This window comes from Saccopteryx leptura, chromosome 12 (assembly GCF_036850995.1).
Source record: "Saccopteryx leptura isolate mSacLep1 chromosome 12, mSacLep1_pri_phased_curated, whole genome shotgun sequence".
NCBI lineage: Eukaryota > Metazoa > Chordata > Mammalia > Chiroptera > Emballonuridae > Saccopteryx > Saccopteryx leptura.
In genome coordinates this window covers 2491400-2505423 of record NC_089514.1, presented here as the reverse complement: position 1 = coordinate 2505423, position 14024 = coordinate 2491400, and the positions used below count along the sequence as shown (strand labels likewise).

The window sequence follows — 14024 nt, the reverse complement described above, 5'->3', positions numbered from 1 at the left end:
TCCTGATGTTGGGAAGTGCCTGACTCCAAAGGGGAGGTATTAGGGGGACTCTCACCAGGACCCCCCGTCACTGCCAGCAGTTTGCAGAAATCGTGGGCGTGCGGAGGTCCTGGGTGCGTCCCCCTGGAGGGGTTATGCGCAGCCCCTGACCCTAAAGGCATTGAGAACCCTGGAGACTGCCCCCAACTCAGCCACCTCCCTGACCAGCCCTGGACACGTCCCTGCGTCTCCCCGCGACCCCACCCTCCTCTTTCCTGCCCTGTGACTCGTGTGAGCGACGAGCAGTCTTGAGCGCTGACCGGCGTTCTCGGGGAGCTCTGCGTCCACTCAGACACGAGGCTTGCCTGGGCCCTCATCACCACAGACCACGCATCTCGGTGACCCAGTGCCAGAACCTGCAGGGGGGGGGGGCGCTTCCTGGCCGATCCCATCATCGTGGCGGCCGCCGACAGGTCCCTGTTTGCAGGAAATATTCAAGGAGAGGGGGTCAGGGGTCCACCGTGGCTGGGGTGGCAGCGTGGAGGGCCCACGGCTGCTGCTCTGGCCTCTCCAGCTGGGCGTGTGAGGTCCTCCATCATCCTACCTGCGAAACAGAGGCAGACCTATCACACGAGGCTGTTGTGAGGACGGTGCAAGCACGCTGGCTCCTGTGTTCAGAAACCTTTCAGGAGGAAGCACCTGAGAAGAGGACCCTTTCCTTCCTTCCTTCCTCCTTCCTTCCTTCCTTCCTTCCTTCCTTCCTCCCACCCTCTCTCCTTTCCTTTCCTTTCCTTTCCTTTCCTCCCTCCCTCCTTTCCTTTCTCCCTCCCTTCCTTCCTCCCTCCCTCCCTCCTTTCCTTTCCTTTCTTCCTCCCTCCCTCCTTTCCTTTCTCCCTTCCTTCCTTCCTTCCTTCCTTCCTCCCTCCCTCCCTCCCTCCCTCCCTCCCTTCCTCCCTCCTTTCCTTTCCTTTCCTTTCCTCCCTCCCTCCTTTCCTTTCCTTCCTTCCTTCCTTCCTTCCTTCCTTCCTTCCTTCCTTCCTTCCTCCCTCCCTCCCTCCCTCCCTCCCTCCCTCCCTCCCTCTTTTCTTTCCTTTCCTTTCCTCCCTCCCTCCTTTCCTTCCTCCCTCCCTTCCTTTCTCCCTCCCTCCCTCCTTCCCTCCCTCCCTCTCTTCCTTCCTTCCTTCCGCAGCATACACAGCCCCGTCCAGCTAGAGCTGGCTCCCCGGGTGGGTCCACAGCCAGGGGCCGTGCCTGCCCCTCTGGAGTGCCCTTTGAGCACATGCTGTTTACCCCACTGCCTGCCAGGAAGCCAGCACGTAAATGGGCATGAATCACCCAGCCTGTCACTCGGCGCTGCAGCAGCCTGCACGTTGACCTTGGTGCCCACTGCGTTTGGACCGTGAGAGGCTGTTGGAGGGACACCAGGCCGGGTCCCGTTTGGACCGGGCTGGGGAGGAGGCCGGGTGTGCGGGCTGTTCCTTCGCATCCTGCAGGCCTTGCTGGGCCCGGCTGTCCCCTGTGGGGCGAGGTTGTCATGCAGACGCCCAGGGGTTTGCAGCCACCGAGCCCAGGTGGTGTCCTGTCCAGCACCGCCTGCTGTTGGTGGCCTGGAGCCTCTGCCTCAGAGGACGGCCCCAGCAGCCTGCGGCCCCGGGAAGAGCTCTCAGAAGAGACCCCGCTGTCCGCACGCCAGGCGGCCGCCGTGGGAACTAACCAACATGGCCCTGGAGCGTAGACAGGAAACACGGGGTGTTTCAGACCACTCGTAACTCGACTAGATGATGACCTTTGGTTGCCAGGGATGTTTTCATACAGGTTGTTTTCTAAGCAGTCGCTTCTGCAGGGCGCCCCCAGCTCTGGAACCTGCAGGGAGCCGGGGGTGGGGTGGGTGCCGCGTGCACAGTGACTGACGCCGAGCCTCCTGCCCGGGCTGTGAGCTTCCCCTCCAGCCGTCACCCCCTCTGCTGCCTGCTGGGGACCCCCGCCCACACGCTGCTCAGTCTCAGGGGCACCCGCGGGCACGGCACCCTCACCGATGATCAGGAAAGCAGCCGCCTGCACAGCAGCGCTGGGAAGGCGGTCAGGGCTGTATCAGACCATCTCATGCTACTATGTTCCATTTTTCTTTCGGAAAGAGCCAGAAACTTATTTTGTTCGTGGGAAATGTTCAGTGATTTTTGGCACATGATGCGTGGGCACGCACACGCGTGCACACACCGACCCGGGCGGGGCTGCACGGCCCACCAGGCGCGGCTCTGCAGGTGCAGGGCGCCCTCAGGGGGCTGCGTGCAGAGTCAGCAGGGAGGCGGGCAGCGTGTGGGCCGCCAGCAGGCACCGTGGAGCACAGGGTCAGTGCAGGGGCGGCCGGGCGGCTGGGCTGTGGGCAGGGACCGCGCTGGTACCGGCGTGGGCACTGCGGGCTGGGCAGTGCCGACGTGGACGTAGGGGGCAGGGTGATGGGAACCTCTCTCAGGGGGCTCATTTGGGGGGGCGTGGAAACCTCTCGTCACCCCCTTTTGTTCCCGCCTCTGCGCTGGGTGTGTGAGCAGGGACGTTGGCCGCCACTTCCGGGCAGCTCTGTCCTTCAGGGGCTCGGGCCGGCCCTGTGGCCATCCGGAAATAAACAGTTTTCACTGGGGAGTCACCCGTTTCCTAGAAGTGGTCAGATAAACGCCTCCTTTCTGGAGCAGGTCTGGGAGCTAGCGAGGATGTCCCGGGGGCTGCTCAGGACCAGCCTCCCTGGGGCGGACTGGGGAAGTTCACACGGCCTCCTCCTCTCTGTCCCAGCTCAACCAGGTGTGGACGGTGGGGACAGGGACGTCCCTTCTTCCTCAGAGGCGGAGCGCTACCGCGGCGAAAAGCTCAGGCCCCGGGACCCCGTCGTGTGGGTCGAGGTCAGCTCAGACGTCAGAGCCCGCAGACAGGACTTCCCAGCCTCCTGATCCATCAGACAGGAGCGAGGCTGGCCTTGCTCGGGGTTGTTGTGAAGGGTCCACGCGTTACTCATTGTCAACCCCCCAGACTGGTGGCCCGTCCGCGGACGGCTCCTGTGCTTCTTTCTACAGACGGAAAGGAAAGAGGATGTCGTGAATAAGAATGAAGCATGGCACCTTCGCAAACTATGATCCAGGTGTAAGGCTTCTCACGAGGAAAAAACAGAGAGAGAGAATTCACGTATATCTATGTATCACAGCCGAGGTTGGGTCCCGAGAGTCACTTCTAAGTCTCGGGTTCACCAGGGGACGTGGACCGCGGGAGTCCGTGGTTTCCGGTGAATCCCATTTGCTGTTCTCTCCCCGTTTTTAAATTATCTCTTTTCTTTGGCAAGGAGTACACGTACAAGTGATATTATAGGACCGCTGGGAAGGGCACAGAGGTGGAGACACAAAACCAGGGTGACACTGTCCATCACCTGGAGACCGCCCGCGATTGCTGATGTTTTGCTGTCTTTCTGGACTGTTTTATAGTCTGCTGCTATAATGCATACCGCTCTTAAGAACGGACTTTAGCGAAACAAATACTTTGAAGCTTTGTTTTCTGACAAATTCGTGTTGAGGATTTGGGCACATCAACTTACATACTTTTAAAGTATTATATAGCATTGCTTTACAGTTCCACGATTTATCGAAATTGACTCTTACCCACTAGTGGTTAGAATATTTTGTTTGCAGTTAAAAACGAGGTGCAGAGCACTTCCGAACCTCACACGGTCGGTGCACACATGAGAGGGGGCTTCTTCCTTTAAGATAAATTCCTAAAAATGGGACGCGCCTGTCCCATGCCCCCGAGAAGGTTTGCCCTGTGGGAGAACTTAGACCTGTGGAGGGCCACACTCCCTCTCTGTGGGTGGTCTAACCAGAGTCAGGCAGGAGGTGGGCGAGGAGGTGGGGTCAGGTGCTCTTCGTCTTGCTCCCTAGCCGGGCTTCGCACGCCATCACGGAGCTCTGACTCTCTCGGACACTCAGTTTTCTCAGCTGCGTAAACTTGGAGGACCAAGTGAGGTGGTGAACTTCCTGCAGTGATTATTAGCATGGGCCCTGATATCTAAAATAGGTTCCTGTATATAAATATTATATACACACACACACATACATACATACATACATACATATATATGTATGTATTATACACACACATACATATGCATGCTTCTATGTAGAATAAAATACCTGTACAGACTAAGGTCAGTGCCTGCCCTGAATAGTCTCAAGGAGGCAAGAATGTCTTCAAGTGTTCATCAGAATGGGTGACTCATTGTCAGGTGTTAGAAATTGACACACAGTGAACTGAGAATTCAGAGTCCTGCCAGCCATCAGGTGACAGAGGACAGGGCAGGGCTGTGCGTTAAGACCGCCACGCTGGTCTCACAGTCGGCCGCCTGTGCCCACAGTGGCCGGTGTCGGCGGTGGGGGTGGGGTGGGGTGGGGGAGGGGACTGACGGACTTCCCGGCTCGTTCAGTTTGTCCCGATGTCACTCCGGCACCCCCCCCCCCATCCCGTGGATCCCTGGAGCTGGGGCTGCGTTCAGCCTGGGGCATGGGGACCCCCTGCTGGTGGGGCGGTGTGCTGTCCAAATGGACCTGTCACAAAGGGGACCCCGGTGGTGAGCGCGTCTTGAGGCTCTTTCTTTGCAGGAACGTTTGCTTTCAAAAGTGCTTCCTCTGTGTGTTTTCCTTAATTGTCCGTTTCCCGTGGGCGCGTTCGGGTCGAGGTCGGTGCCGGCTCACCTTCCCACAAGGGGCGCCGTTGAAGGTTGGCAAGGTCTCCTCTCCTCAGAGTCTCTGTGGTTTTCTTGCCGACAGACGTCCTAGTTTTGCGTCTGATTTGTACCCAACGGCATCGTCATTCTGTCGTTTGCTCAGTTTTGTGCTCCTGTTGTGACTGATAACTTGATGCCCTTAAAAAGTGCCCAGAGAGTGATTTTAAATAAAGGCCCTGCCACTCTGACGGCTCGTAGGCGCGGAGGAGGAGGGCAGCGCCCGGGAGCCGCTGGGGACGCAGGGCGGTGGCGTCGTGAGGTCCGGAGCTGGAGACGCCGCGTCACTCACTCAGTCTCCGCATTGTCATTCCAGGAGGAAGATGAAGGCTCGCGCGCCCCCTCCCCCCGGGAAGCCGGCCCCCCCGGGCGTGCAGAGGGGACAGAGCCCCCACCGCGGCGCGTCCCCCGTCCGCCCGCAGAACCTGCTGCCCGTCAAGGAGGACCTGGAGGACGGGGCGGTGGACCTCACCGTGGTGCTGCCCAGTGGGCTGGAGAAGAGGAGCGTGGTCAACGGCAGGTAGGGGCCTGGGCTGCAGACCCTCACCCTGGGCACAGCACGGCCGGAAATGTCTCCCCTGGCCGGACGGTGCCCGGCCCGCTTACCTCCATCACAGAGAGAGAGACAGCACAGCGCACTTCGGTGACGGCTGGGCACAGACGGGGGGCACGGGCCTCTATCCCACTCCTGGCAGGTGACCAGCCACCCGCCTGTCCCTCGTCCTTGGGTGGCTGAAGTTGGGCCGCCGGGGCCAACCTCCTAAATGAACTGTCCCCATGTCCGCTCCTCTGCTGGCCCGGAGAGGTGCACATACACCCGGCAGCCCAGTCTCCACATTCAAGTTTAATTCAGAAATAAAATCTGACCCACAGATTTTAAATTGAAGGGAATCGATCTCCCAACCCATATCCTTAGATCTAACCGGCCTTGGGAACGTGAGTCTGTGGCCAAGGTCACATGACCAAGATCACATGCACCGGTGGGAAGGTCACATGGTCAAGGTCACATGGTCACGGTCACATGGTCAAGGCCACAAGCACTTCTTTTCCCACAGAAGACACAGCCTCCTTTAATCACAGTGTTGAGTTTTATTACCAATAGAATTCCTAAGTTTTGTGTGTGCTGTTTACCAAAACAGATAATTATGTTGTTTGACCACTTTGGTGTTACCGCTACTGTTGTTACTGATAACTTGATGTTAAAACTTTTTCTCAGAGTCACAGGAAACAGAAGTTTAAATTTAAATGTTGATCCAGTTTTTATGGTAGCAAGCAGAATAGAGTGACCACTTATGAACACTTTCAAAGGGAAAAATATGCTCACATACGTCTGAGGTAGGAAGTAGTCTTCCTAGAAGAACAAGAAATGCTATAAAGTGTTTAAATCTGAAAATGTGGTTCGGGTCTTTTAAAAATGGGTAACGGTGGCAGTCACATGACTCTGGGTGTTTTTAGTCTCATGAATACTCTGAATACGGTGACGCACCGGTTTTATTTTTAAATATCAGTTTTGAGATTCTACCTGCACTTCATGGTGAAAATTTACAATGAAATTTGAAGTGGAAGTTTCATAATGAAAATTCTAGGTGACGATTTAATGGGCAAAGGGGTTCATCAGCATTTTAAAATTATTTTGTGGCCCTGGCCAGCTAGTTCAGTGGCACAGACACGGGGCACGGGCCTCTATCCCACTCCTGGCAGGTGACCGGCCACCCGCCTGTCCCTCGTCCTTGGGTGGCTGAAGTTGGGCCGCCGGGGCCAACCTCCTAAATGAACTGTCCCCATGTCCGCTCCTCTGCTGGCCCGGAGAGGTGCACATACACCCGGCAGTGCAGTCTCCACATTCAAGTTTAATTCAGAAATAAAATCTGATCCACAGATTTTAAATTGAAGGGAATCGATCTCCCAACCCATATCCTTAGATCTAACCGGCCTTGGGAACGTGAGTCTGTGGCCAAGGTCACATGACCAAGATCACACCCAGAGTCATGTGACTGCCACTGTTACCCATTTTTAAAAGACCCGAACCACATTTTCAGATTTAAACACTTTATAGCATTTCTTGTTCTTCTAGGAAGACTACTTCCTACCTCAGACGTATGTGAGCATATTTTTCCCTTTGAAAGTGTTCATAAGTGGTCACTCTATTCTGCTTGCTACCATAAAAACTGGATCAACATTTAAATTTAAACTTCTGTTTCCTGTGACTCTGAGAAAAAGTTTTAACATCAAGTTATCAGTAACAACATCAGCCCGGTGTGTGGAAGTCCCTGGTTCGATTCCTGGTCAAGGCACACAGGAGAAGCACCCATCTGCTTCTCCACCCCTGCCCCTCTCCTTCTTCTCTGTCTCTCTCTTCCCCTCCCACAGCCAAGGCTCCATTGGAGCAAAGTTGGCCTGGGCACTGAGGATAGTTCCATGGCCTCTGCCTCAGGTGCTAGAATGGCTCTGGCTACAATGGAGCAATGTCCCAGATGGGCAGAGCATCACGCCCTGGTGGGCGTGCCTGGTGGATCCCATTCGGGCGCATGCAGGAGTCTGTCTGCTGCCCCCCACTTCTCACTTCAGAAAAATACAAAGAAATAAAAGAAAAAGAAAGGAAAAAAAATTCCTTTGTGGGCTATATGGACAAAAGCTTTAAGAGTATTGCTCTAGCTTTGGGGTCTGCCTGGCATTGGGGCTGTTGAGTGGTGGGGGCAGCATCTTCACTTCGTTGACGTCCACCACTGCGTTCCAAACAGCGTTGCCGGCGAGGATCAGGCTCTGCTCCTCAGGGGACCCCCCCTCCTGATGCCACTGGCCCAGGGGAAGGGGCTCGGGTCCCAGAAGTGAGGGCCACATTGGGCCCACACGGGAGGTGCCGGCGGGCGGCCTGGTAGCAAGGACAGCCCCCAGCGTCCACACAGGAGGGGTTCTGGTGGCCAGAGCTGCTGTGTTTCTCTGTTCCGCAGAGGGGTCCTTGTTCTACGGGCCGGTGTCTCTTCACTTTGACTTGAGAAGCGTGCCAATCGTATTGTAGGTTCAAACGCCTTTAATAGATGCACACGAGTTTATGTGTAAGTGTATTTTACTCACGGTTCTTACATCTTTGGACCAATTTCTAGTTCCATTTTTAAAGAATCTACTTTATTAGTGTATGGTGAACAAACAGAAAGGAACTGTATAAATCCTGTTGCGTTTACACCACTTACATGGCCTTGGGGCATGTCTTCCGGCTGGGACACTCCAGGTCCAGTGTAGAAGCACATGGAGGGAGACAGAACAAAAAACAAAACAAAACAAAACACTTGCCCGAAAAGCAAAAAAAAAAAAAATAATAAGATTTTGGAAAATGATGTTGAACCGGACACCTCCTTTCAGTGATAATAACCTTTATTTTTTTTTTCCCCCCTACCTCACAGTGTAGGGACGGCCACCCCGTCCTCTGGCAGCCTAGCTAGGAGACCGTGGGGATTGAGTATTAAAATAGATTCCCGATTTCTAAGTAGTAAACTCCGTTCCCCTTCTCCAAGGTTTCCCGGCGGACGGGTGAGTCAGCGCCGGCCGCGGCCCGTGGGCTCCCTTCCCCGGGTCACCCTGTGTCGCAACGATTGCTCATTCAGCAGCTCCGTGGTCTGGGGAGGGTTTCTGTATGTCATCCTCTTTAATAAGACAAGTGCGGGCCCAAGGCCAGCTCCTGACCCTGGCTGAAAATAGATCTACTATGTTTGTCGACGTGGGTGCGTGCGGGCTCCTGTTTCACGGGACCCGAGGAGTCTCGCTGGGTGAGCACGTCAGGCGTGTAGTCTGGGGTCAGCCCCCTTGCTGTGTCGTGTCGTGTCCTGACATGAAGCGTCTCGTGGAGAAAACACGATAGTAATGGGAGTCTGGTCCTGCATGTCACAGGGATATATATATATTTTTTTTTAAGTGATTTTTTTTTTTTTTTTTTTGTATTTTTCTGAAGCTAGAAACGGGGAGAGACAGACAGACTCCCGCATGCGCCCGACCGGGATCCACCCGGCACGCCCACCAGGGGCGATGCTCTGCCCACCAGGGGGCGATGCTCTGCCCCTCCGGGGCGTCGCTCTGCCGCGACCAGAGCCACTCTAGTGCCTGGGGCAGAGGCCAAGGAGCCATACCCAGCGCCCGGGCCATCTTTGCTCCAATGGAGCCTTGGCTGCGGGAGGGGAAGAGAGAGACAGAGAGGGAGGAGGGGGGGATGGAGAAGCAAATGGGCGCTTCTCCTGTGTGCCCTGGCTGGGAATCGAACCCGGGTCCCCCACACGCCAGGCTGACGCTCTACCGCTGAGCCAACCGGCCAGGGCCTATATATATATTATATTTAAGCTCCTTTTGGGTTTAGAAGCACAGATGGAAGTTCCGGCAGGTTCTTGCAGAGATTAGGAGCCGGTGTTGCGGGCCATTCTCAGGGGCCGTGCCGCGGCCTCTGTTAGGAACGGGGCTAACAGCGCACAGCCCGCGGGCCCCGGGAGGAGGCCACGGATCCCACCGCTCTAACTGGGACCAAGGAGAGAGGAGATCTGTGAACGGCCTTCGCCCTCAGCCAGAAGGAGCTGCACAGACCCTGCCAATCACGTGAGGGTCAGGGCTGTGTCGTTCCGATGTCATTCTGCTGGGGTGGATTAGACACATCTACCTTGGCCCACACCACCAGGGGCCCGAGGTGGGCAAGGGCCAGCCTGTCCTGTGCAGCAACACTGTCCCTCCACATCCAGCCCTGTGTCTGAGCCTGTGCGGGAAGAGGCCCCTCTACAGTGGACGGACCGGCTGGTGACCAGCCCGGGTTCTGAGGCCCGGGCGCTGTGGAATGGCACAGGGCTCTCCAAGCACGGGCCGCGGGCCCCCACCTCCCTTTCTGGACAGAGCCCGCCGGTTCCACTGTGAAGGGAAGGGAGGCTCAGAGGGACCCTCAGCCCCGTCTGTGGACTGTCCACCTGCCCACTCGGGCGTTGGTGAGGTCTCGTGTGGGCGGAGCAGCCGTGAGGTCGCCTGCAGCACCGGGGGGGGGGGAGATCCGTGGCCGGGACCCTGACCCCCTGCGGGCACAGGGCTGCAGGGCTGGACAGGTTGCTGTCCTCCAGGGCTCAGCGAGCCACGCAGGCCGAGTGGGAGAGGCTAGTGACGGTGCCAGGGTGCCCTCCAGAGAGAAAGGCCTCTCTCCAGACCACAGGCTGAGGGTCAGGCTTGGCTTGGAGTGACCTACACTTTCTCTTGAAGAATACGTTTTATAAGACTTTATTATTTTTTTAGAGTGGTTTCTGGTTCGTAGCAATGTTGAGAGGAACGTTCAGGGGTCTCCCCTACACCCCTGCCCCTGCACACACAGCCTCCCCAATGTCAGTGTCTCTGCCCGAGTGGGGCGCGTTGCGGACGATGAACATCAGAGGTCACTCAGTGTGGTGCAGTCTGTGGGTTTGTAAAAATGCGTAGGGACCTGTGACCTGTGTCCACCGTTACAGTGCCAAGCAGAGTAATTCCACTGCCCCGAAATTCCTCTCAGAGAAAATTCCCGGGACGTGGAGCCCACACTGGTCACATCAGCTGCAGGGGAGCCTCACCAAACACCCTTTCTCGTCAGCCAGTCCCACGCGGTGGGTCCCACGGGTCCCACCTCACCCCCTGCAGTGACAAACCTCCCTAAGATGTTTCTGCCTCATTGAAGCTTCGTCGGGGCCAAATGCAGGAGAAGCTAAAAAAAAAAAAAAAATACATCGTTGTGATGGGCAGACTGTGACAATTGCCTGTGTTTTCTCCCTAAGAACCTTTCTTGCTGGGAAACCCCGTAGATCATAAACTGACCTGCTTCCCTGTCCCAAAGGTGGGGGGGTGTTCTCTGCTAGACTCACGTCTCCTCGTTCACAGACAGCGCCCCTGTGCTCATACAGAGGGCAGGTCTCACTTTGTGGGATCTCGATAAGCTAAAAAAGCGGGGGGTGGGGGGGATTATTTATTCACGAAGGAAAATACATCCTGAACGCCTCACGTTTATGACGCCCTGGGAACAGGTCATCCCAGCAAGCAGAATAAATGATGGAATTTGCAAAATGACCCGTGTGTGTGTGTGTGTGAGAGAGAGAGAGAGAGAGAGAGAGGCGGGCCGATCCGTGCTGCCAGGCCGGCTTCTGGGGGTGACCCAGCCTCTCACACGCCTCTGGCCCACGAGGCTCCTTCCGTCCCCTGTCCATTCTCCGTCCTTCCTCCCCCTCTGCCCGCATGAGCCACTAACTGTGCGGGACCCGTGGGGGTCCTGACCAGCTCGGGAAGCGCTCTCTCATCCTGCTGTCTGGCATCTCTCTGGTGACACATGACGCCACCGGACGGGACTTTCTCCCCGGTCTTGCTGTGACTCTGTTACACCCGTTTGCCTTACCCAGGGCTCGGGGCCACCTGCTGGCTTCTGTCCCGCCCAGGAAACTAGGCCACGTTCAGCCAGTGTAAGGTGTGACGGCGCGTGCAAACTTGTGTGTTTACGTACTGTTTACGTACTTTAACCTCACATCCAGAAGTCGTGACCTTCGTGTAGTTTGTGAAGTTTGCACAGGGGGGGGTCCCCTTATCCACCGGAGGGACACGCTCTCAAAGTTCCTTTCCTGAGGGCTTCCAGTGCCGCGGTGGCTGTGTCACCAAGGAGCTGGTTAGAGACGCCAAGTCCCAGCCCGGACGGGGAGTCAGAAACTCGGGGTGGGGCCCACAGTCTGTGCTAGAACTCGCCCGGAATTTCGGGTTGCAGGTTAGCGTTGGAGAACGCCCACTGCAGGCGGTGGCCCTGGCTCTGCTGTGTCAGGGGCCTGGATGGCACACGGTCCCCGACCCCGGGGACCCCACCCTGGGATCCTGTTGGCCTGAGGGCCATGGGGGCGATTAGTGTCAGCTGCTCCAGAGAGGTCCTCAGCGGCCTGACCGAGGAGGCTTTGTGACTCAGACAGGGCACCCTCCCTGGAGAAGAACGGTCACTCAGCCGCCCCAGCTGCAGTGGCCTCTCTGAGTCCATGTCCCCGCTGTGTGGTCCCCAAACAGCCCAATCACTGTCCCCTGGCCCCAGAGTGCCCCCTGCATTTGGGGGGCAGTGCAATGTGGGCACAGGCTGTGCCTGGCTCTGTCTAGCTCTCTGTCAGGATTTGAAAAAGAACCACATAAGAAAAGAAAAGGAAAAAAAAAACAGTTTTCTTCTTTTTGAAACCACTGGCTCCTGCAAAAACATTCTGAAGTCTACACACAGTTGGAAAGTAACTTTTTTGTTGTTGTTGTAAAGAAGGAAGTAGAAAAACTCTACTCACTTTTAAAATTTAAAAATAGACACAACACACATGCCGAAAAATAAATACCAACTCTTCTTTCTGAGCACGTAGCAGACCTTCGGGGAACAGAGAGAGAAAGAAGGCAGAAAAGACAGGAGCAAATTAATTCATTGATTTCGCAAACTCTTGCATCAAACTTACAACGTGCCTGGCCCTGTCTTGATAAAGTGATACTTTCTTTCGCCAAAAGAGAAAGTTGCCATCTCCTTCAAGTGAACATCTGTGGTTTCTAAGATACACGCGTCGCTGAGAATTGAAGGTCTTGTGCCCCTTAAGGACAGCAGGTCTACAAGAGTGTTCTGTTCAGCACCGTTTCCTTGTAACGTTGACGAGATGCCGCGGGAACTTCACTCCTGCTTATGTCCAGTTAGCTTTTGGAAGAATGGGTTTTGTTATCTGTCCTATCACTCGAAAGGGTGGGATTAAGCGAGGAGGACGTTCTGTCACATTGCTCATGTGAACTGACCTTTACAGGTTTCAAGTCAACAACACAACAGTGGAGTTGACTAGAATTGTATCTATTTTCCCAGCTTCAGGGTTTTGGGCTCCTGGTTTATTTTGGTAACATTGTTACCAGTAGTGAGAATGTTAAGATATTGCTATACAACCCTCCCCCCTCCCTCAAGAGTTTATGAGTGGGCTGCTTGTTGACCCACCGGTCCCTTCCTTCTGTCCTAGAGGGAAGGGAGAATGCAGACCCCCCTACCCCCACCCCCACCCCACTGACCACGCCTTGTCTCCCTTTTGCAGCCATGCGATGATGGATCTCCTGGTTGAACTTTGCCTTCAGAACCACCTGAATCCATCCCACCACGCCCTGGAGATCTGGTCTTCGGAAACCCAACAACCTTTGAGTTTTAAGCCAAATACTTTAGTTGGGACCCTGAACGTGCACACTATATTTCTGAAGGAGAAAGTTCCCGAAGAGAAGGGGAAGCCTAGCCCACCCAAGATGCCTGAGGTCAGTAGGACGGGGACCCCCTCCGTGATGCCAGGGCCCACGCAGACACCTGGCGGTGGTGGGGGTGCTGAGGGATGAGCCCCTGTTATCTCAGTGCCACACGCTGACGGCTGTGCTTGGCGGGGGCTGGGAGGATTTGGGGAGTCGCTGTTTCCAAGCTGGGCAAAGCAAGGCCTTCATCTGAGTTTATTTTAGAAGACGGAAGTTTCCAGAATTTAAAAATATTCATCGGGCCCTGGCCAGTTGGCTCAGTGGTAGAGAGTTGGCCTGGCGTGCAGAAGTCCCGGGTTCGATTCCCGGCCAGGGCACACAGGAGAAGCGCCCATCTGCTTCTCCACCCCTCCCCCTCTCCTTCCTCTCTGTCTCTCTCTTCCCCTCCCGCAGCCAAGGCTCCATTGGAGCAAAGATGGCCCGAGCGCTGGGGATGGCTCTGTGGCCTCTGCCTCAGGCGCTAGAGTGGCTCTGGTCGCAACAGAGCCACGCCCCGGATGGGCAGAGCGTCGCCCCCTGGTGGGCGTGCCGGGTGGATCCCGGTCGGGCGCATACGGGAGTCTGTCTGACTATCTCTCCCAGTTTCCAGCTTCAGAAAAATACAAAAAAAAAAAAAAAATGTTCATCGTTGTGACGTCGTTCCTTTGGACATTTTAGGAATTCGTCCAGAGCAGAGATAGCCATTCAAGCTTCCAGCAAAGGGGGGGAAATGCTCTATAACTGTGCAGTCTGCAATGGGATCACCGTGCGTCACACGTAGCGACTGAGCATGTGCGGGGCCGCTAGCGTGACCAGAACGTCTGACCTTTTAGTCCATTTAAATGTAAACAAGCACAGTGGCGGTCTGACTGGACTAGTTGTAGAGGTTCTAGCTCCTGGAGGTCTTCCTGCCCCAGGAAGCAGGTGGAATGTAGATTTGAACATTTTCTTAGAGACTAGGGGTGGGGAGCTAGGATTTTTTTTGGGGGGGGGGGAGGGAGTTGATGTTAGAAATATTTACTCACTGCAATTAGAGAATATCTTATCATCTGCATAG

The 14024-nt window shown here is 55.6% G+C and overlaps 1 protein-coding gene across 7 annotated transcripts in view; it reads left to right on the top strand.

Annotated features, from left to right (window-relative positions):
• The window catches only part of COBL (cordon-bleu WH2 repeat protein), a 164256-nt gene that overhangs the window by 58194 nt on the left and 92038 nt on the right, over positions 1-14024 (top strand). For all 7 annotated transcript variants that reach the window (XM_066353847.1, XM_066353843.1, XM_066353846.1 and 4 more), the window contains exons 2-3: positions 5052-5255; positions 12787-12997. In XM_066353847.1, the coding sequence (XP_066209944.1) occupies positions 5052-5255; positions 12787-12997 (415 nt within the window). The remainder of the gene's footprint in view (positions 1-5051; positions 5256-12786; positions 12998-14024) is intronic.